The 25123-nt window shown below is 43.4% G+C and overlaps 1 protein-coding gene across 1 annotated transcript in view; it reads right to left on the bottom strand.

Annotated features, from left to right (window-relative positions):
• Positions 1-19555, bottom strand: part of rab36 (RAB36, member RAS oncogene family) — a 31509-nt gene extending 11954 nt beyond the window's left edge. The window contains exons 1-3 of the mRNA XM_060908138.1: positions 19496-19555; positions 13970-14062; positions 11265-11356 (exon numbers count right to left, since the gene is read on the bottom strand). Of these exons, the coding sequence (XP_060764121.1) occupies positions 11265-11356; positions 13970-14023 (146 nt within the window). The 5' untranslated portion in view covers positions 14024-14062; positions 19496-19555. The remainder of the gene's footprint in view (positions 1-11264; positions 11357-13969; positions 14063-19495) is intronic.
• Between the last annotated feature and the right edge of the window lie 5568 nt (positions 19556-25123).

The raw sequence follows: 25123 nt of genomic DNA, 5'->3' as shown, positions 1-25123 counted from the left end.
CACCAGGGGGATGACTCAAATGCAGAGGCGTGAGGCGGAAGTAGAAAAAGAATCAAAAGGTTTATTTAAACTATATACACTATATACAGGGCAAAACAAAAGACAAAAAAAAACCAAAGAGTATAATCCAAAAGAAAAGCAAAGTGCAAAAATACAAAAGCTAAGAAGATCAAAAAACACAGTACAAAGGGAACTGGAGATAAACATAACAGCACAAAGACTCCGTGACAAGAGGACTGAACTCAGGGGTATAAATAGACAAACTAATTAAGGACACAGGTGAAGATAATTAGGCAATTAACACAAACTCAAAACACAGGAACAGTGGTGGCCTCTAGAGGCCAAAATAAACACGACATGAAAAGGAAATAACAGCGGCCTCTAGAGGCCAAAACAGTCCTAGTCCTAACAGGACCCCCCCCTCTAGGAGCGTCTCCTGACGTTCCCAGGGCGATCCGGATGGGCCGAATGGAAGTCCCGACATAGTTCTTTATCAAGGACATCCCGAGCAGGAACCCAGCAGCGCTCCTCAGGACCATAGCCCTCCCAGTCCACCAGATATTGCAACCCGCCGCGGACCCGGCGGGAGTCAAGCAGGCGATTCACAGTGAACACAGTCTGCCCCTGGAAGATGCGGGGGGGTGGGGGGTTCCTAGGGGCAGGGGCATACGTAGACGTCAGTACGGGCCGTAACAGGGAAACATGGAAAGTGGGGTTGATCCTCAGAGTCCGGGGCAACTGGAGCCGGTAGGAGACAGGGTTCACCCTGCGCACCACCTTGAAGGGGCCAATGTAGCGAGGAGCAAGCTTGCGGTTCTCCACCCGCAGTGGAAGGTCCTTAGTGGACAGCCAAACACGCTGCCCAGGGCGGAAAGCGTGTGCAGGTCTTCTATGGCGGTTGGCCTGAGTCTGGTTGGTTCTGGAGGTCTGTATGAGGGTCTTCCTGACCTTGCTCCAGGTCTTGCGACACCGTCTCACATATTGGTTGACCGAGGGCACCCCCGCGTCCTCCTCCTGGTCCGGGAACAGAGGTGGCTGGAACCCGAATTGGCACTGGAATGGCGACAGCTTGGTGGCCGATGACTGCAGGGTGTTGTGGGCGTACTCCGCCCATGGCAGCCAGGTGCTCCACGATGTCGGGTTATCCATAGCCAGGCCTCGCAGGGTGGTTTCCAGGTCCTGGTTGAGCCTCTCCGTCTGACCATTGGACTGTGGGTGAAACCCAGAGGAGAGGCTGGCAGTGGCTCCGATGACCTTGCAGAACCCGTGCCACACTCGGGAGGAGAACTGGGGCCCTCGGTCTGAGACGATGTCCTGTGGAAGACCAAAGACTCGGAAGACATGATTAAACAAAAGTTTCGCAGTTTCAAGAGCAGAGGGGAGTTTGCACAGTGGTATGAAGCGGCAGGCCTTGGAGAATCTGTCAACTAAGACCAAAATGACCGTGTTACCTTGTGACTCAGGGAGACCCGTGATAAAGTCGACTGCCACGTGGGACCAGGGACGCCGGGGAATGGTCAGAGGATGCAGGAGACCCTGGGGACGCTGTCGTGGGTTCTTGGTTCTGGTGCAAACCTCACAGGACAGGACAAATGACCTTACTTCCTTCTCCATGTTAGGCCACCAGAAACGTCTTTTCAGGAAGTCCAGGGTCCTCCGAGCTCCCGGGTGGGCGGTGAGAGGGGAAGAGTGACCCCACTGGAGAACCTTGGCCCGGGCTTGATGTGGGACGTACAAGAGGCCTGGTGGCCCCGTCCCAGGACCGGGGTCCTGGCGTTGGGCTCGTCGGACAGCCTCCTCAATACCCCAGCGGACAGGGGCCACAATCCGGGACACAGGGATAATAGGCCCGACTTCATTCTCCCTGTTAGTGGCAGAGAACAGTCTGGACAGTGCGTCAGGTTTGGTGTTCTTGGAGCCGGGGCGGTACGAGAGGGTGAAGTCAAACCGACTGAAAAACAGGGCCCACCTAGCCTGTCGAGGGTTCAGTCTCTTGGCTTGCTGGAGGTACTCCAGGTTCTTGTGGTCAGTCCAAACCAGGAATGGATGTTGTGCTCCCTCCAGCCAGTGCCTCCACTCCTCAAGGGCCAGTTTGACCGCTAGCAGTTCTCGATCCCCCACATCGTACCGGGACTCAGCAGGACTCAGGCGGTGGGAGAAGTGAGCGCAGGGGTGCAGCTTTCCTTCCGAACGTTGAGAGAGCACCGCGCCGACACCACTGTCCGAGGCGTCCACCTCCACGATGAATGGTTGGGAGGTGTCCGGGAGAACCAGAATGGGTGCCGTGCAGAAGCGGTCCTTGAGGTCTTTGAACGCCTTTTCTGCCTGAGGAGACCAGCCATAAGATCCACCTGTCCCTTTGGTGAGGTCTGACATGGGTGCTGCCACAGAACTGAAGTTCCTGATGAACTTGCGGTAGAAGTTAGCGAATCCTAAGAACCGCTGAACCTCCTTAACGGACTTGGGAGTAGGCCAATCCCGGACGGCCAGGGTCTTGGCAGGGTCCATTTGGAGTTGGCCTGTCCGTACAATAAATCCCAGAAAGGAGACCTCGGGAACATGAAATTCGCATTTCTGGGCCTTGGCGAACAGATTGTTCTGTAGCAGCCTCTGGAGAACCTGGCGGACATGGTGGCGGTGCTCCTGCACGGTCTTGGAAAAGATAAGGATGTCGTCGAGGTAGACAAAAACGTATAGGTTAATCATGTCCCTTAAGACGTCGTTGATTAGGGCCTGAAAAACAGCTGGTGCGTTGGTGAGTCCGAAGGGCATCACCTGGTATTCGTAGTGCCCAGACGGGGTGTTAAAGGCAGTCTTCCACTCGTCTCCCTGTCGGATACGGATGAGGTGGTATGCGTTCCGTAGGTCCAACTTGGTGAAGACGGTGGCGCCTTGGAGCAGGTCGAAAGCTGTGGACATCAGCGGAAGGGGATATCGGTTGCGCACAGTGATCTTATTCAGGCCCCTGTAATCAATACATGGTCGGAGCCCCCCATCCTTCTTGCCGACAAAGAAGAAGCCGGCTCCAGCAGGTGAAGTGGAGGGTCGAATAAACCCAGAGACCAGGGCATCTTTGAGGTATTCCTCCATGGCCTTGCGTTCTGGCTGAGAGAGTGAAAACAGTCTGCCACGAGGAGGGGTAGTCCCAGGGAGCAAGTCGATGGCACAGTCGTAGGCCCGGTGCGGAGGAAGAACGGCGGCCCTGCTCTTGCTGAATACCTCCTTGAGATCCCAGTACTCTGTGGGAACTTGAGATAACTCGGTGAGATCAGGGGGCTCGGCAGGAGACACAGGAGAGCTAGAGAGCAGACAAGAGGCATGGCATGCAGGGCCCCATTCCACAACCTGGCTTGTTACCCAGTCTATGCGAGGGTTGTGGCGAGTAAGCCAAGGAAGGCCTAGAATAACTGGGAACTCAGGTGAAGGAATCAGGTGCAGGGATATTTCTTCCTTGTGACCTTGAGACTGGAGGAAAACTGGAGAAGTAACTTGGGTGACTCTTCCATCACCTAACGCTTGGCCATCGAGGGCAGACACAGACAGTGGGACTTCAAGAGGTGCAGTCGGAATATTGATGCTTTGGGCGAAGTGAATATCCATAAAGTTCCCAGCCGCCCCTGAGTCTATCAAAGCTTGACAAGAGTGGACAGACTCACCCCAGGAGATGGAGACCGGGATGTAGATTCCTTGGCCAGGGAGTCCGGGAGAGAGGGTAGGCCCCGTCACAACCCTCCCTCGGCTGGACGGGGCGGTCCTTTTCCCAAGAGTTCGGGACATGATGCTCGGAAGTGACCAGGCTTGCCACAGTAGATGCAGCACTTGTCCCTCCTTCTGCGCTCCCTCTCAGATGCGGAGAGGCGAGTACGACCCACTTGCATGGGTTCTGGACAGTCACTGAAGGAGGTAGACGGTCTCCAGGTAGAGGTAGGGAGGCTGGGGGGGCTCAAGGCTTGGTGGCGTTCTCTCATCCTGTTGTCCAGACGAATAGCATGTGAGATGAGGGTTTCGAGGTCACTTGGGCATCCAATAGAGGCCAGACCGTCCTTGATGGGGTCAGACAGACCATGGTGGAAGGCTGACACCAGGGCAGTCTCGTTCCATCCACTTACTGCTGCGAGTGTTCGGAACGAGATGGCGTAATCTGCGACGCTTCCTCCTTGCCGGATGGACATGAGCTTTCGGGCTGCGTCGGTACTGATGTCTGCCTGATCGAAGACCCGAAGCATCTCTTCAGAAAACAGCTGGAAATCAAAGCACTCAGGTCCCTGTCTTTGCCAGATAGCAGTAGCCCAGGCTCGCGCCTTACCAGCTAATAAGGTGATCACAAAGGCAATCTTGCGGCGATCCGTAGTGTAGGTGGTAGGCTGAAGCTCAAAGGTGAGTTGACACTGGGTAAGGAACTCTCGGCACTCACTGTGCTTGCCGTCATACCTCTGTGGTGCAGGAAGGCTGGGTTCGCGAGGTGAAGAAGGCAGCATTGCAGGAGGCACTGGAGCAGGAGTGGGAGCTGGATCAGGAGCAGGAACTGGATCAGGAGCAGGAGATGCAGGCAGAGATGTCAGCTGTGCCAGGGTTTTCCCAATTTGCTGAAGCAGTTCCTCGTGGCGAGCGAGGGCCTCACGTTGGCTGGTGAGCGTACGTCCATGAGCGTCCATGGTCGCTCCGAAGCGTGTCAAAGCTGCCATAATTCCCTGAAGGTTGGCCGGGTAGACAGTTGAAGCAGCCTCTGCTGAGTCGGTCATGACGGAGTCTTTCTGTTAGGGTTTTGCTGGGATTCGAACCTGGTTCGTTGGTGTGATAATCCAGCAAACCCCCACTAGGCCACCAGGGGGATGACTCAAATGCAGAGGCGTGAGGCGGAAGTAGAAAAAGAATCAAAAGGTTTATTTAAACTATATACACTATATACAGGGCAAAACAAAAGACAAAAAAAAACCAAAGAGTATAATCCAAAAGAAAAGCAAAGTGCAAAAATACAAAAGCTAAGAAGATCAAAAAACACAGTACAAAGGGAACTGGAGATAAACATAACAGCACAAAGACTCCGTGACAAGAGGACTGAACTCAGGGGTATAAATAGACAAACTAATTAAGGACACAGGTGAAGATAATTAGGCAATTAACACAAACTCAAAACACAGGAACAGTGGCGGCCTCTAGAGGCCAAAATAAACACGACATGAAAAGGAAATAACAGCGGCCGCTAGAGGCCAAAACAGTCCTAGTCCTAACACAAGCAAAACCTCATTTAGCTAGAAAGGCTAGTTTTTAGACAGTCCATCTTGAAAATCTTGTATAGACAAAATGTCCTGAAAAAGTCTTATTTGGAGCACCTTTGAAAATAAAACAAGTTTTTTTTAAACAAGTAAGTACATTTTGGACATTTTGTCAAATGCAGTTCATCTTCTCTCATCTCATCTCATTATCTCTAGCCGCTTTATCCTGTTCTACAGGGTCTCAGGCAAGCTGGAGCCTATCCCAGCTGACTACGGGCGAAAGGCGGGGTACACCCTGGACAAGTCGCCAGGTCATCACAGGGCTGACACATAGACACAGACAACCATTCACACTCACATTCACACCTACGCTCAATTTAGAGTCACCAGTTAACCTAACCTGCATGTCTTTGGACTGTGGGGGAAACCGGAGCACCCGGAGGAAACCCACGCGGACACGGGGAGAACATGCAAACTCCGCACAGAAAGGCCCTCGCCGGCCACGGGGCTCGAACCCGGACCTTCTTGCTGTGAGGCGACAGCGCTAACCACTACACCACCGTGCCGCCCACGGTTCATCTTGTTTCAAGAAAAAAAAAACAAAGTATGCTTGTTTTGGGAATAAATGAACTTTACTGAAATCTTTGAATCTTTCATTACAATTCAACTCCACCTTACAGATCCTAAGTTTACTGTGACTGTTTTCTCAGTCATTCAGAGTGAGCTCCTTCTAGATGCTGTACAGACTCTAGACCAGACAAGTGCCTTCAAAAAGGCTATGAGTGAGTGGAGGGCGTTTTAGTGACGTCTTTTTGGAATGCTGTGAGTTAAGCTCAGTGTTTTGTTTGTTTGCTTGTTTGTTTGTTTGTTTGTTTGTTTGTGCCTGATCTTGTAAACCCCTCATACACTGCAGTGTTGCTTTGGCGTTGTGTAAGCATTGTAAGTCAAAATGCGTAGACTTTTTTTTTTTTTGGTGCCTGAGGTCCTGGGGAAGTGGAATCTTAAGAGATGTTTTAATGTTTGAATGTTGAAATGGGAAAAAAAAATAAACTTGTTGCAATGCTACACGTGTCGTCAACTTGATTCAAGACAGTCTCTGGTCTCATATCTAGTGGCCCTTTTCCACTACCCTTTTTCAGCTCACTTCAGCTCGCTTCAGCTCACTTCAGCCCGACATGGCTCGCGTTTCGACTACCAAAAACCAGCACGACTCAGCTCGTTTCAGCCCTGCTTAGCCCCTAAAACTCGCACCGTTTTGGAGTGGGGCTGAAGCGAGCCAAGCCGTGCCGAGTGAGGTTGGGGGCGTGAACAGACACTCCCCTGTGCACTGATTGGTGAGGAGGAGTGTCCTCACATGCCCACACACGCCCCGCGAGCACGCTGGGATCTGTAAACACCGCAAACCCGGAAGGAGAAGAATTACGAATTACGAGAATTTCTGAAGCCTTATGCGCCTCGCCTCATCTATACGCTCTTGCCAGTATCTGTCCGCGTTGTCGGTGACAACAAGCCACAGCACCAAGACCAGCAACACTAACGACTCCATGTCCTCCATGTTTATTGTTTACTATCCGGGTCGTGAGACTACCGCTTAAAAGATCACTGAATCAGTGACATACAGAGCATCGTGGACGAGTTCGCGGAGCGCAAGGCTCGTCGTATGCCCTTCAAATAATGCGCGCAGTAGGCTATTGATGTTTTATTATGAGCCATGTACAGTATGTCGCCTAATGTTTTTTTGTTTCTGAGTTACATGTTCGTTTGAAGGACTTAATGTACAAAATAACATAGTTGCACCCCGGAGTGTTGAAATTGGTAAACACAGTGCATTCAGTGAGGTTTGCACCGCCCTCCTTTTATTTCTGACTCTTCCTGTCACCGTTGCAGCCTCTGAGCGCTCATTCGTATGCCCTTCAAATAATGTGCGCAGTATAGGCTATTGATGTTTTATTATGAGCCATGTACAGTATCCTAATGTTTTTTGTTTCTGAGTTACATGTTCGTTTGAAGGACTTGATGTACTAAATAACATAGTTGCACCCGGTAGTGTTGAAATTGGTAAACACCGCAGTTGCGGACATTTTGTAGCCTAAAATGATGTTATGATAAGCTTTAATAAAGGGCCCGGTCATTTGCCCCGCCCCCGGCCCGGCTCTGACTTGTTCCGCCACTGTCACTGATGTCACTGTTTGCGCTGCTTAACGACATCACGTGACGTCCACCCACTTTCGCTAACTCCACCCAATGTGTCCACCCACTTCCAGCCAGCACGGTTCAGCGCGGTTGTAGTTGAAATGCAACTCCAACAGCCCTGCTCAGCTCGACTCAGCTCGACTCAGCACGGCACGGCTCAGCCGCGTTTGTAGTGGAAAAGCGGCATAGAGTATTTTACTAATTACAGGTCACAAAAGGAGAATCTTTTAAGCTAGCAATGCTTAGTTGTAGAATTTAACAATCCTAATATTAGTATATTTATCTTAAATTCAGTTTTTACTGCTAAGACTTTGTCATGAATTTAAGTGAAATACCCTTAAAATGAAATAAATAAAAATGACCTGAATGGCTAAATGTAAGAAGTACGATCTTGTTATAAGAACTATTTTGATTATTTTGAGTTAATCAGATCTCGCATAATAAGTTCCCCAATCTTATTTTGGAATTATTTCATCTAAAAACAGGTTAGATTTTTCATCTTACTTTAAGAAATCTTACCAAGTCAAATTTGACTAGTTCCACTGGCAGATTTTTTTCACCTGATTCAAGCAAATATGCTTTGTTTTAATCTTTTATTTCTTATTTTTGAAAGGCCATTTTTTTTGCAGTGAAGTTCTAGGTTTTTTTTTTAGCTCAACACTCACTATGGTGCCAAAACTAAATTACAGAAATTATAAAAAGTGCAAGTTCATGCTCATGTCTTCTGCATTTATGTCCTTTTTTGGTGCAATTATGAGAGAAATGTTGCTGCTAGGAAAGAAAAAAAATTATTCCCAACGGCTACACACAGTCCTGTGCAAAAGTCTTATTCACATGTAAGGAAATGCTGTCGACCAAAAATGGCTTAAAAAAATAATGAAATGAAATGTTTCAACATTAAAAAATACTATAAACAGTAATCAGTGAGCCGTAATAAATGAAATAAGGTCAGTATTTGGTATGAGACGACCCTTTGCTTTAAAAAAAAATAGTAGTCTCCGGTACAGTGAGGTCAGTTTTATGCGGAAATGATCTGTAGGTTTTACTGAGCATCTTCCAGAACCAGCCACAGTTCTTCTGGACACTTTGACTGTCACACTCGCTTCTTCATTTTGCACCAAAACCCAGCAGCCTTCATTATGTTTTCTTTTTTAACCTGAAAAGTGCTCTATTATGGATGGAATACGCTGCTCAGATACAAATTTTTTTCCCTGTAACATTTAATTTTGTGCTGGAAAAAAACGCACATCTGGAACTCTAAAATGTTTTTGTAATGTTTTGACTTGATAATGTAGCAGTCATAAAATAGAAACCTATACCAAAGTTTGTATGAAAAAAAAATGATGGGGGGGTAAAAAATTTTGCACAGTAATTTATATGAAATAAGTATGGAATAAAACACAGGGGTGTGTGCTGTTATAGGAATATAATCAACGACAAGATGGTGTGATGTAGAATGACTTGAAGTGGAGTTAATGTTACCACCATGAAGTAATAATTTTGTAAATATTTAAATAATATTGGCTGGCGTTGAGTGGTATATCAGATGCAGTCCATTCGAAATGGAATATATCTGATAGACCACGAAAAAAAGCCAGGCAATAATAATAATAATATTATTATTATTATTATACATTCCTTTTGGGTGTTCAACACGTCTTTCTCTTTCAAAATTCTCTCAAAATCTTCCGTTTTTAACAAAGCAAACCTGGCGGCCATGTTTGTTTACAAATTGTCCTAGTCGCTCGCTAGCGTGGAAGTTTTACGTCTCTGGTGTGTGACGTCATGTTGTCTAGACAACCATGCAACATCATAAACCATATTCAACGCTTATTCTCCATTGGGTAGAGTGATGTAATACACGTAGGATAAGTGATATGCTAACAATATTGCATGCGATCAAACCAAATGAATGGAACCCGCTAGAAGGGAATAGAACACGTTTTTATTCCATCGAAAAAGTGTCCTGTATGTATAATAATTAATAATAATACATGCAGAGATGGATGTTTATATTTACAACCCCGATTCCAAAAAAGTTGGGACAAAGTACAAATTGTAAATAAAAACGGAATGCAATAATTTACAAATCTCAAAAACTGATATTGTATTCACAACAGAACATAGACAACATATCAAATGTCAAAAGTGAGACATTTTGAAATTTCATGCCAAATATTCGCTCATTTGAAATTTCATGACAGCAACACATCTCAAAAAAGGTGGGACAGGGGCAATAAGAGGCTGGAAAAGTTAAAGGTACAAAAAAGGAACAGCTGGAGGACCAAATTGCAACTCATTAGGTCAATTGGCAATAGGTCATTAACATGACTGGGTATAAAAAGAGCATCTTGGAGTGGCAGCGGCTCTCAGAAGTAAAGATGGGAAGAGGATCACCAATCCCCCTAATTCTGCGCCGACAAATAGTGGAGCAATATCAGAAAGGAGTTCGACAGTGTAAAATTGCAAAGAGTTTGAACATATCATCATCTACAGTGCATAATATCATCAAAAGATTCAGGGAATCTGGAAGAATCTCTGTGCGTAAGGGTCAAGGCCGGAAAACCATACTGGGTGCCCGTGATCTTCGGGCCCTTAGACGGCACTGCATCACATACAGGCATGCTTCTGTATTGGAAATCACAAAATGGGCTCAGGAATATTTCCAGAGAACATTATCTGTGAACACAATTCACCGTGCCATCCGCCGTTGCCAGCTAAAACTCTATAGTTCAAAGAAGAAGCCGTATCTAAACATGATCCAGAAGCGCAGACGTCTTCTCTGGGCCAAGGCTCATTTAAAATGGACTGTGGCAAAGTGGAAAACTGTTCTGTGGTCAGACGAATCAAAATTTGAAGTTCTTTATGGAAATCAGGGACGCCGTGTCATTCGGACTAAAGAGGAGAAGGACGACCCAAGTTGTTATCGGCGCTCAGTTCAGAAGCCTGCATCTCTGATGGTATGGGGTTGCATTAGTGCGTGTGGCATGGGCAGCTTACACATCTGGAAAGACACCATCAATGCTGAAAGGTATATCCAGGTTCTAGAGCAACATATGCTCCCATCCAGACGACGTCTCTTTCAGGGAAGACCTTGCATTTTCCACCATGACAATGCCAAACCACATACTGCATCAATTACAGCATCATGGCTGCGTAGAAGAAGGGTCCGGGTACTGAACTGGCCAGCCTGCAGTCCAGATCTTTCACCCATAGAAAACATTTGGCGCATCATAAAATGGAAGATATGACAAAAAAGACCTAAGACAGTTGAGCAACTAGAATCCTACATTAGACAAGAATGGGTTAACGTTCCTATCCCTAAACTTGAGCAACTTGTCTCCTCAGTCCCCAGACGTTTACAGACTGTTGTAAAGAGAAAAGGGGATGTCTCACAGTGGGAAACATGGCCTTGTCCCAACTTTTTTGAGATGTGTTGTTGTCATGAAATTTAAAATCACCTAATTTTTCTCTTTAAATGATACATTTTCTCAGTTTAAACATTTGATATGTCATCTATGTTCTATTCTGAATAAAATATGGAATTTTGAAACTTCCACATCATTGCATTCCGTTTTTATTTACAATTTGTACTTTGTCCCAACTTTTTTGGAATCGGGGTTGTACATATGTACTGTATTTGTGCCTGGAAATGTAGTTATGAGTTTATGAGCAGACTGAGAGCATTGATTTGTGGTCTCAGGACCGTGTCGAGTGCTGCAACATGGCTAATACCCCATGCGTAAGAACAGTGAGGTAATTTGACGTGAAACACACGTCTGCTGGTGCTCTCGCCAAAACAAACATCTGATTACATAAATCAACATGATGAAACGTGGCGTCTCTCTCTCTCACCCCTGCTGCCTGGTGGCTCGGTCTTTAAAAGCCAGTTTAGCTTTCACGCTCCAGTCATCCTTCATCTGCAGACATGCTTGTGGATTATAACACTGCAACACACACACACACGAAATTCAACTCACTGCCATCAAACTTTCCTGTCATTATCAATAAACGTGTGTACAACCCCGATTCCAAAAAAGTTGGGACAAAGTACAAATTGTAAATAAAAACAGAATGCAATGATGTGGAAGTTTCAAAATTCCATATTTTATTCAGAATAGAACATAGATGACATATCAAATGTTTAAACTGAGAAAATGTATCATTTAAAGAGAAAAATTAGGTGATTTTAAATTTCATGACAACAACACATCTCAAAAAAGTTGGGACAAGGCCATGTTTCCCACTGTGAGACATCCCCTTTTCTCTTTACAACAGTCTGTAAACGTCTGGGGACTGAGGAGACAAGTTGCTCAAGTTTAGGGATAGGAATGTTAACCCATTCTTGTCTAATGTGGGATTCTAGTTGCTCAACTGTCTTAGGTCTTTTTTGTCGTATCTTCCGTTTTATGATGCGCCAAATGTTTTCTATGGGTGAAAGATCTGGACTGCAGGCTGGCCAGTTCAGTACCCGGACCCTTCTTCTACGCAGCCATGATGCTGTAATTGATGCAGTATGTGGTTTGGCATTGTCATGCTGGAAAATGCAAGGTCTTCCCTGAAAGAGACGTCGTCTGGATGGGAGCATATGTTGCTCTAGAACCTGGATATACCTTTCAGCATTGATGGTGTCTTTCCAGATGTGTAAGCTGCCCATGCCACACGCACTAATGCAACCCCATACCATCAGAGATGCAGGCTTCTGAACTGAGCACTGATAACTTGGGTCGTCCTTCTCCTCTTTAGTCCGAATGACACGGCGTCCCTGATTTCCATAAAGAACTTCAAATTTTGATTCGTCTGACCACAGAACAGTTTTCCACTTTGCCACAGTCCATTTTAAATGAGCCTTGGCCCAGAGAAGACGTCTGCGCTTCTGGATCATGTTTAGATATGGCTTCTTCTTTGAACTATAGAGTTTTAGCTGGCAACGGCGGATGGCACGGTGAATTGTGTTCACAGATAATGTTCTCTGGAAATATTCCTGAGCCCATTTTGTGATTTCCAATACAGAAGCATGCCTGTATGTGATGCAGTGCCATCTAAGGGCCCGAAGATCACGGGCACCCAGTATGGTTTTCCGGCCTTGACCCTTACGCACAGAGATTCTTCCAGATTCTCTGAATCTTTTGATGATATTATGCACTGTAGATGATGATATGTTCAAACTCTTTGCAATTTTACACTGTCGAACTCCTTTCTGATATTGCTCCACTATTTGTCGGCGCAGAATTAGGGGGATTGGTGATCCTCTTCCCATCTTTACTTCTGAGAGCTGCTGCCACTCCAAGATGCTCTTTTTATACCCAGTCATGTTAATGACCTATTGCCAACTGACCTAATGAGTTGCAATTTGGTCCTCCAGCTGTTCCTTTTTTGTACCTTTAACTTTTCCAGCCTCTTATTGCCCCTGTCCCAACTTTTTTGAGATGTGTTGCTGTCATGAAATTTCAAATGAGCCAATATTTGGCATGAAATTTCAAAATGTCTCACTTTTGATATTTGATATGTTGTCTATGTTCTATTGTGAATACAATATCAGCTTTTGAGATTTGTAAATTATTGCGTTCCATTTTTATTTACAATTTGTACTTTGTCCCAACTTTTTTGGAATCGGGGTTGTACACTGTGTACAGTAACTTTAGCTACCTCGAGTGTGTCGAGTAACAGTCATTATTCAATCCACATTCACTGGATATGAGCGATCGTGCCCTCTGATTGGCTACTCTACTACTAGGATATCAGCTCCTATACCGTGAGTAGAGAAAAATAAAATGGCGGAGCATGTTGGTGAACCAAACGAGGACGAAATAAAAGCGGAAATTATTTTGTCAGACGTTCTGTATAAAGTTTTTATTTATCGAATTTACAAAAAATAAAAATGCTCTGTTTGTCAAAATCCAGTCAATGTGGATAGAATAAAACAGTTATTCCACTCAATCTCGTCGTACATGGATTATAGCCAACTCGGTGCTACGCGTTTCGTCGGCTATCAGCTCATGTACGACTCGATTTCGTGGAATAACTGTTAAATGTAATGTTAATATAACTATAAAGTACTTTATGATCATATATATATATATATATATATATATATATATATATATATATATATATATATATAGGAACTGTATTAAAATAATTTCAGTTATTTACAATTAATTAATTAACTAATAATTTATAAAACCTAAATTTTTTAAACTAGCTAAATGCCTTCATCTGTTTGACACCGGTGCTGTTGCTACTCTGCTCGACTCTGCTTGGGTCAGCTGATTGTTGTGATGTGTGTGTTACCAACAGTACAGTTGCAGTGTGCCTTCTGGTGGACAAACTACGCAATGACAACACTCATAACACGGTCAAAGGATCCATCTTCTGTCTTGTCATTTTTGAGCCGTTATAAATGCAGAAACCGATTTATCAGCAGTTAGCTCATAACAGTCGATAATATCAACATGCCGATTTATCACTCCTACTTTCTTCCAGTCGTAATAATTATCCTCTAAAGTGTGTTTCTGTGATAAGATTTAGTGTTTTTGAATCAGTCCCTGACTCCTTACCTTGGGAAATGTGGATATAATCCTGTTCTTGCTAACAGGAAGAGCGAACTGCATTCTGCCGTCTCACAGCAGCCAGACTGACGAAACTCTCACCTGCAGAAGAAACGCAAGACACATTTATTACAAATGTAGTACAAATGTGGTACACCAATAACCGATAATTCAGCATCGCATCCTTCCTGTACCGGCCGTTCATAGTTTTCCATTTTCCGAGTTAAGACTGTGGAATGAAGGAGCAGGTAGTTGTTTCATACACACTTCCTTCCAATTCCTTTGTTAGAAAAATGTAATTCTGTTTATTGGCACAAAAAACATCAACTTGCAGGACTTGATCATTCACGTTCTAAAATCTTTTTTTTTAAACATGATCTACAACTGGTGCTGGGTCGATTAACAGAGATAGAGTGTGGCATGGTTTAAAAGAGATTTTAGAGCGCGAAGTGTCATGCTGTGCTGCGAGTCGAGCCATTTTAAACCGAGACTTTAGAGCGTGCAGCCACACACACTACACACAAACTATCTGTAGATCATGTAAAAAAAAAAGATTTTACAGTGCGAGGTCTCATGTCTGATCCAGTTTCTGTCAGTGACCCTCTGCCACAGCTGATCAATCACACTTTGCATTTTCTCTGTGGAAATGCAGTCGAGTTCCAGCTTGTGCTTTCTTTTTAGCATCATTGTGGCATTTATATGCTACACAATGGCGCACACGTATTTAAAAACTGATCAATTCTATAAAAATACGACGTAAACAGAGAACATAAACAGCTGAGCTGCTCCAAGTGACCACTACATGACATCGTCATCACATACGTCACCACCGCAGGAAGCCCATCTGACATTTTAAAGAAAGTTCATTTTTCTCAAACACTATTTGGTCTCCGAAAATAAAAGTTTGATTTTTGAAATCTGCGACGACTTTTACTTAAAACAAGTTTGAGAATAAATCCGCTGGAGGATCCCTTTAAAAAGGTGAATGCAATATAATGTGTATATAACGTTACACACCGAAACACAGCGCTGTATAAAGACCTGGTGTGTTTTCAAGAGAAGTCTCTGCAACACTAGAAACGTTCGTTCAGCACAACTGTGTGTTTCTTTCATCTTCTCAGCTGTTCACTAGGAGACGGTGACCACCTCTGGCACATCTAGAAAGCGTAAACTAATCAGCTCTTACATATTTAATCCCATAGCGCCTTATGAGCTGCAAAAGGTTAGAGCACAGCCTGTTCTCCTCTCCTCTTTTCTTTCTCCGTTTCTCATAAAGTTCTATCCTCTCGTCATTGTGACTGTCACACACGACCCACACCAGCTCTCTCCATCTTTGTCTGTTCTCTACAGCAGCTTTCCATTGATTTCCTACATGAGCACCCTTCAAAGCATTTCTGCACGTGTCTTTAAACCTCAGTTTCGCTCGGCCGAGGGGTCGAGTTCCTGAGATAGTTCGTCATATGGAAGTGCTTTTACAGGTCGGTCATCATCACCCCGCAAACATGGCTGAACCAGAGAATATCTCATCTCATCTCATTATCTGTAGCCGCTTTATCCTGTTCTACAGGGTCGCAGGCAAGCTGGAGCCTATCCCAGCTGACTACGGGCGAAAGGCGGGGTACACCCTGGACAAGTCGCCAGGTCATCACAGGGCTGACACATAGACACAGACAACCATTCACACTCACATTCACACCTACGCTCAATTTAGAGTCACCAGTTAACCTAACCTGCATGTCTTTGGACTGTGGGGGAAACCGGAGCACCCGGAGGAAACCCACGCGGACACGGGGAGAACATGCAAACTCCACACAGAAAGGCCCTCGCCGGCCACGGGGCTCGAACCCGGACCTTCTTGCTGTGAGGCGACAGCGCTAACCACTACACCACCGTGCCGCCCCCACCAGAGAATATGTATATTTTTAAAAACTTTCAAGGCCTTGATTTTTTTTTCTCAAATTCACAAATTTTTAAGGATTTCAAGGACCTGTGGGAACCATGTTATAAAAAATGTACTATTATTATTATTATTATTATTATTATTATTATTTAAAGCCTAATTGACTGGGACATTTTAATAAATGTTGTTTATATAGTATTAGAGAAAAGTTCCAGGTCTTTCAAAACTACAGCTGAAGCAATTCATGGATTGGACAATAGAAAATGTCATGAACTGTAATACACAGAAATATAAAGAGCTGATTATGCATGAGAGGGGTGACAATAACGTGTATCCTGCGATATATAACATAAAGCAACATGATAGTATAACTATATTAGGGGTAACTTTGCAGGCTAACTGCAAATTTAGTTTGCACGTTAAGACTAAGTTCTATGAAGCCAATAAGTGTCTATTTATGATTAGGAGCCTTCGTAAGGAAGAATACTCGCAGTTGGAAACCGATCACCTTTTTAATTCCATTATTCTTTCTAAATTACTTTACGGTCTGCCGGTGATTGATGCTAGCCAGTCTGATCTTACTATTATAGAACAATTTTTAACTAGATGTTTTAAACGATGCTATACTTCAACTCATTTTGATGTTTTTAGTCTCCTTGAAAAATGTGACTGTTTAATAAGTTTAATGTTACAGATTACACTATTCAGCTTGCTGCCAAAGGTAAAGGAATCTTCTGTGCGCCTAAGGAACATCCATCCATCATCTTATCCTGTCCTACAGGGTCGCAGGCAAGCTGGAGCCTCTCCCAGCTGGCTACGGTTGAGAGGCAGGGTACACCCTGGACAAGTCGCAGGGCTGACACATAGACACAGATAACCATTCACGCTCACAGTCAATTTAGAGCCACCAATTAGCCTAACCTGCATGTCTTTGGACTGTGGGGGAAACCGGAGGAAACCCATGCAGACACGGAGAGAACACGCACACAGAAAGGCCCTCGCCGGCCACTGGGCTTGAACCCAGAACCTTCTTGCTGTGAGGCGACAGCGCTAACCACTACACTACCATGCCGCCCCCTAAGGAACAGATCCGGCGTTATGCCTAGAATAAGCACAGAGCGTTTTAGGAATAGTTTTTTTAATAGATTAATTAAAGACATATAACAAATAAAACAAAAACAGCTGGACTGGGTTCTGTGGGAAGAACATCTGGAAATAAAAGACTCATTGGTCTGATAGATACACTACCGTTCAAAAGTTTGGGGTCACCCAGACAATTTTGTGTTTTCCATGAAAAGTCACACTTTTATTTACCACCATAAGTTGTAAAATGAATAGAAAATATAGTCAAGACATTTTTCTGGCCATTTTGAGCATTTAATCGACCCCACAAATGTGATGCTCCAGAAACTCAATCTGCTCAAAGGAAGGTCAGTTTTATAGCTTCTCTAAAGAGCTCAACTGTTTTCAGCTGTGCTAACATGATTGTACAAGGGTTTTCTAATCATCCATTAGCCTTCTGAGGCAATGAGCAAACACATTGTACCATTAGAACACTGGAGTGAGAGTTGCTGGAAAATGGGCCTCTATACACCTACAGTGGTGCTTGAAAGTTTGTGAACCCTTTAGAATTTTCTATATTTCTGCATAAATATGACCTAAAACATCATCAGGTTTTCACACAAGTCCTAAAAGTAGAGAAAGAAAACCCAGTTAAACAAATGAGACAAAAATATTATACTTGGTCATTTATTTATTGAGGAAAATGATCCAATATTACATATCTGTGAGTGGCAAAAGTATGTGAACCTCTAGGATTAGCAGTTAATTTGAAGGTGAAATTAGAGTCAGGTGTTTTCAATCAATGGGATGACAATCAGGTGTGAGTGGGCACCCTGTTTTATTTAAAGAACAGGGATCTATCAAAGTCTGATCTTCACAACACATGTTTGTGGAAGTGTATCATGGCACGAACAAAGGAGGTTTCTGAGGACCTCAGAAAAAGCGTTGTTGATGCTCATCAGGCTGGAAAAGGTTACAAAACCATCTCTAAAGAGTTTGGACTCCACCAATCCACAGTCAGACAGACTGTGTACAAATGGAGGAAATTCAAGACCATTGTTACCCTCCCCAGGAGTGGTCGACCAACAAAGATCACTCCAAGAGCAAGGCGTGTAATAGTCGGCGACGTCACAAAGGACCCCAGGGTAACTTCTAAGCAACTGAAGACCTCTCTCACATTAGCTAATGTTAATGTTCATGAGTCCACCATCAGGAGAACACTGAACAACAATGGCGTGCATGGCAGGGTTGCAAGGAGAAAGCCACTGCTCTCCAAAAAGAACATTACTGCTCGTCTGCAGTTTGCTAAAGATCACGTGGACAAGCCAGAAGGCTATTGGAAAAATGTTTTGTGGCTGGATGAGACCAAAATAGAACTTTTTGGTTTAAATGAGAAGCGTTATGTTTGGAGAAAGGAAAACACTGCATTCTAGCATAAGAACCTTATCCCATCTGTGAAACATGATGGTGGTAGTATCATGGTTTGGGCCTGTTTTGCTGCATCTGGGCCAGGATGGCTTGCCATCATTGATGGAACAATGAATTCTGAATTATACCAGCGAATTCTAAAGGAAAATGTCAGGACATCTGTCCATGAACTGAATCTCAAGAGAAGGTGGGTCATGCAAGACAATGACCCTAAGCACACAAGTCGTTCTACCAAAGAATGGTTAAAGAAGAATAAAGTTAATGTTTTGGAATGGCCAAGTCAAAGTCCTGACCTTAATCCAATGGAAATGTTGTGGAAGGACCTGAAGCGAGCAGTTCATGTGAGGAAACCCACCAACATCCCAGAGTTGAAGCTGTTCTGTATGGAGGAACGGGCTAAAATTCCTCCAAGCCGGTGTGCAGGACTGATCAACAGTTAACGCAAACGTTGAGTTGCAGTTATTGCTGCACAAGGGGGTCACACCAGATACTGAAAGCAAAGGTTCACATACTTTTGCCACTCACAGATATGTAATATTGGATCATTTTCCTCAATAAATAAATGACCAAGTATAATATTTTTGTCTCATTTGTTTAACTGGGTTCTCTTTATCTACTTTTAGGATTTGTGTGAAAACCTGATGATGTTTTAGGTCATATTTATGCAGAAATATAGAAAATTCTAAAGGGTTCACAAACTTTCAAACACCACTGTATGTAGATATTGCACTAAAAAAACAGACATTTGCAGCTATTTACCACATTAGCAATGTATAGAGTGGATTTCTGATTAGTTTAAAGTGATCTTCATTGAAAAGAACAGTGCTTTTCTTTCAAAAATAAGGACATTTCAAAGTGACCCTAAACTTTTGATAGATAGATAGATAGATAGATAGATAGATAGATAGATAGATAGATAGATAGATAGATAGATAAGATTTGTTTATGTACACATATTATAATAGTTGCATTATTATTGTCCCTGGATGCAAAAGTTTGTGAACCCCTGCCATAAAGAGCCTTCTTGCCTTTTAAAGAGCAACTACTAACAGATTAAAGATCATCTCTAAAGGCTTCCTTCTCCAAAATAAATGAAGACATGTTGTATTTCTTTTTTTTCTTTTTCATAATGTCATAAAACCAACCACTGGATGAATCAGCAGCCTCTGCACCCTTCAGGTCTGAAATATCACACGTTTTCACGCAATAAATCCTCTTCCCTTAAACATTTCAGATATTTTCTACCTAGACGGCGCTTTCTACTCACCAACCCTGACGTCTGTTGCGTAATTTCCTGTTTTTATTTGGTGAATTTTAATCAGAAACGCGACCTCAGTTCCACACTCTGTGCATCAGTCAACCCAAATCTCCATGGCAACAGCGCCGGCTGAGAAATCACGTGATTCATCTTCCTCGGCAAGCGAGCTGCAAGAGAAGTCACGTGACTGAATGAGAAATCTCGCGATAGCTTTAGGTGAGAGGACTTACAGTCATAACGTCCTGCGTTGCAGTGGAATTGTAGTGGGTTAAACTAAGTTTTATTTTTATTTTTGATTTGATCTGATTTTAGAAGCGACTTCCAGCTCGTTTTAAGACGTTTTGAGACACAGCTGTTCTGAAATATCGCGATAATTCACAGTGAACGTGACGGCTCCAGTGGTTGCCATGACGACTCAGGATGAACGAATGGCTTCACCTGTCAGTTCATGTTCCTCCATTTGCATTTCTTCTCCAGCAAACATATTTAGCAAATAAAAATAAAACCTAACTTACCAATTCAAGTCGAGGCATCAACATTTTACTAATACTATATAAACAACATTTATTAAAATGTCCCAGTCAATTAGGCTTTAAATAATAATAATAATAATAATAATAATAATAATAATAGTAGTAGTACATTTTTTATAACATGGTTCCCACAGGTCCTTGAAATCCTTAAAAATTTGTGAATTTGAGAAAAAAAAATCAAGGCCTTGAAAGTTTTTAAAAATATACATATTCTCTGGTGGGGGCGGCACGGTGGTGTAGTGGTTAGCGCTGTCGCCTCACAGCAAGAAGGTCCGGGTTCGAGCCCCGTGGCCGGCGAGGGCCTTTCTGTGTGGAGTTTGCATGTTCTCCCCGTGTCCGTGTGGGTTTCTTCCGTGTGCTCCAGTTTCCCCCACAGTCCAAAGACATGCAGGTTAGGTTAACTGGTGACTCTAAATTGACCGTAGGTGTGAATGTGAGTGTGAATGGTTGTCTGTGTCTATGTGTCAGCCCTGTGATGACCTGGCGACTTGTCCAGGGTGTACCCCGCCTTTCGCTCGTAGTCAGCTGGGATAGGCTCCAGCTTGCCTGCGACCCTGTAGAACAGGATAAAGCGGCTAGAGATAATGAGATGAGATGAGATGGTGGTGTAGTAAGGTCACTACAGGGTCTCGAACGATACTACATTGGTAAATCTTGTGTTCTTCTTACATCCTAGTTTTGGCTGGACGTTTTGGCATCCACGTTCTTGTTTATCCTAGCTGTCTAAGTTACCTGATCGTGTCGCTTCAAGATGAGATCTTATCTTTGTAAGACCATGTAATGGGGACGTCATGTCCTAATGGTTAGAGAAGCAGCTTTGGGACCAGCAGGAATGGCTGAAGTGCCCTTGAGCAAGGTATCTAACCCCCAACTGCTCCCCAGGCTGCTCTGGGTATGTTGGACGTCGGTCTGGATAAGAGCGTCTGCTAAATACCTGTAATGTAAGTAATAATTTGCTTTATTCTTTTCCTCATGTATGATGTATTTATGCAGTGGTGGTGTTGGAAGGTCACTACAGGGTCTCTGAGTCTGATCCGCCCCGATACGCCAGTCAGATCCCTATGCTCTGCTACTACTGGTTGCCTGGCCCCTCTTTCTCACTGCTCCTGTCCAACCCACTCAAGACTGATGTCTGTTCTGACTCCCCGTTGGTGGAATGACCTTCCCATTGAGGTTAGAACTGTCGACTCCCTGACCACCTTCAAGCGCAGACTGTAGACTCACCTCTGCCCTGCTTCCCTGCCCACCTGCTTCCCAACTGCATATCGGTCTTGACCAACCCAGGCTGTGTTCTGTCTAGCCTGGGGTTAGCGGTTTGAGTTCTCTATTTAGTTGTACCTTATATGGTTGGTTTGTTTCCTTGGCTGTTTGCTGAATATTGATGCCTCAACAGAATATTACACTAAGTATTATTATGTTACTTGTTCAGTTGGCACTAGAACTTTCTTGTTTAGAAGTTCAGCACTTTGTGTACCTGGCTTCTGCTCTCGTTGTACGTTGGTCTGGATAAGAGCGTCTGCTAAATGCCATGTAATGTACTGTAATGTAATCTCAGATTGTACTTCATCCTAGTCAGTGGAGGTGATATCTCACCATACTTTGCTTCTTGCTCTGACACACACTGATGTTTGCGCTTCAGTCTTGAAGGGTTGAGATCATCTCGATTGCACTTTGGACTGGATATGCTCTTTCAGGGCTGTCAGAGAGGTCTGCGTAGCTGATACATGAAGAAGACCAATAATGACTGTCTCATATGTCTCTTATACAGTAATGAAAAAATTATTATCATGAGTGAGCTGTGAGGAGGCCCACAGATGCAAGAACGCACGAGCTAGTTAGATTCTGAAATAATGTCCTATGACTTGGTGATGTTTTGTTCGAGTCTCAGGTGTGTATTTGGGTGTTTTCTGTCTTGCCCTGAGAACACTGGGGTGGCCAGCAGTCCAGGTAAGCAGACCTTCACCTGTAGGTTGAGCAACACATGACCTTACCTCCTGAGAAACATCCTGTCCAATTTGCCATGGTTGTTGTGTGGACACTGAACTCAAAGCCATGATTAGCTCTGGCAGTGGATCATATCCGCTGAGAATGTCTTGGCTGACACCCCAAGAAAAAAAGAATACCTACAAAGGCTTCTCAAATCCTTCATCTTGGAAGCTGTTGGTGGTACAGGCTGGTCCAGTGATAATGTTTCCAGTGGAACACACTCCAGCATGAGAGACTGTAAAAGGCACAAGAGATGAATCCACTGGTTTATCCATTACAACCTATCTCAGGCCACTTCTAAAGCTGTGGGCTGTGAAACACAAGGAAGGAAAATTATACAGGTGTCTTTTCACTTCTTCCTGAAAACTCTCCACCATCATCATTTCAGTCTCAACTCAGTTTGAGCAACAGATTGAAATTTCTGTGTTCTCCATCCTCCCGAGTTCCTCGAGTACCTATGAATAAGCCAAATGTCCACAAACACCCACAAATAAGCCAAACATTCTTGAACACCTGCAAAATCCACAAACACTTCAAATATCTCTAAACACCTGAAATATACACATACACCCACAAATACACCAAACATCCATAAAGACCCAAAAGATTCTGCAAGCACCTCAAATATTCACAATCACTCAAATATCCTTAAAAAATGCAAATATACACAAACAGTACAAATGTACACAAAAACACCCACAAATGCACCAAACATCCATAAAAATCCCCCCAAAAAATCCACAAATACCCACAAACACCAACAAATACACCAAATATCTACAAAACCCCCAAATATCCACAAATACCAACAAATACACCAAACATCCATAAACACCCCATAAAAATCCGTAAACACCTCAAATACCCCCAAACACCAACAAATACACTAAACATCAGCAAACCCCCCAAACATCCACAAGCACCTACTGTATAAATACACTAAACATCCATAAACACTCCAAAAAAATCTACAAACGCCCCAACAGTCCACAAACACCCCAAAAATCCACAAAACACCCCCAAAATCCACAAACACCAACAAATACACCAAATATCCACAAGCACCCACCAATACACCAAACAGTCATAAACACTCCAAAAATCCCATAAATACCTCAAATATTGACAAACATCCCAAAAATCCACAAACACCAACAAATACACCAAACATCCATAAACACTCAAAAAAATCCATAAACACTCCAAAAAATCCATAAACACCCCATAAAAAGCCATATACACCTCAAATGTCCACAAACATACCAAATAGCCACAAAACCCTCAAATATCCACAAGCACTCACAAATACTGTACACCAAACAGTCATAAATACTCCAAAAAAAATCCATAAATATCTCAAGTATCTACAAACATCCCAAAAATCCACAAACACCAACAAATACACCAGGCATCCATAAACACTCCAGAAAAATCCATAACCCCCCCAAAAATCCACAAACACCCCCAAAATCCTCAAACACCAACAAATACACCAGGCATCCATAAATACTCCAAAAAAATCCATAAACACCCCAAAAATCCACAAACACCAACAAATACACCAGGCACCCCCCAAAAAAAATCCACAAACACCCCAAACATCCACAAACACCCCAAAAATCCACAAAACACCTCAAATAAAGCACTCACAAATACTGGACACCAAACAGCCATAAATACTTCAAAAAATCCATAAATACCTCAAGTATCTACAAACATCCCAAATATCGACAAACACCAACAAATAGACCAGGCATCCATAAATACTCCAAAAAAATCCATAAACACCCCAAAAATCCACAAACACCAACAAATACACCAGGCATCCATAAATACTCCAAAAAAATCCATAAACACCCTAAAAATCCTCAAACACCAACAAATACACCAGACATCCATAAATACTCCAAAAAAAAAATCCATAAACACCCCAAAAATCCTCAAACACCAACAAATACACCAGGCATCCATAATCCCCCCCCAAATAAATAAATAAATAAATAAATAAATAAATAAAAATCCACAAGCACCCACAAATACTCCAAACATCCACAAACACCCCAAAAATCCGCAAAACACCTCAAATATCAACAAACACCCCAAAAATCCATAAACACCAATAAATACACCAGACATCTGTAACCCCCCCAAAAAATCCACAAACACCCCAAATATCCACAAGCACCCACAAATGCACCAAACATCCACAAACACCCCAAAAATCCACAAAACACCTCAAATAAAGCACTCACAAATACTGGACACCAAACAGCCATAAATACTCCAAAAAATCCATAAATACCTAAAGTATCTACAAACATCCCAAAAATCCACAAACACCAAGAAATACACCAGGCATCCATAAACACTCAAAAAAATCCATAAACACCCCAAAAATCCTCAAACACCAACAAATACACCAGGCATCCATACCCCCCCCCCAAATAAATAAATAAATAAAAATCCACAAGCACCCACAAATACACCAAACATCCACAAACACCCCAAAAATCTGCAAAACACCTCAAATAAAGCACTCACAAATACTGGACACCAAACAGCCATAAATACTCCAAAAAATCCATAAATACCTAAAGTATCTACAAACATCCCAAAAATCCACAAACACCAAGAAATACACCAGGCATCCATAAACACTCAAAAAAATCCATAAACACCCCAAAAATCCTCAAACACCAACAAATACACCAGGCATCCATACCCCCCCCCAAATAAATAAATAAATAAAAATCCACAAGCACCCACAAATACACCAAACATCCACAAACACCCCAAAAATCTGCAAAACACCTCAAATATCAACAAACACCCCCCAAAATCCATAAACACCAATAAATACACCAGGCATCCATAACCGCCCCCCCATAAAAAACATCCACAAACACCCCAAATATCCACAAGCACCCATAAATACACCAAACATCCATAAACACCCCCAAAAAATCCACAAAACACCTCAAATATTAACAAACACC

This window comes from Neoarius graeffei, chromosome 25, assembly GCF_027579695.1.
Source record: "Neoarius graeffei isolate fNeoGra1 chromosome 25, fNeoGra1.pri, whole genome shotgun sequence".
In the NCBI taxonomy this organism is placed as follows: Eukaryota; Metazoa; Chordata; class Actinopteri; order Siluriformes; family Ariidae; genus Neoarius; species Neoarius graeffei.
The sequence above is the reverse complement of the archived record's forward strand: the minus strand, read 5'-3'. Positions and strand labels throughout refer to the sequence as shown.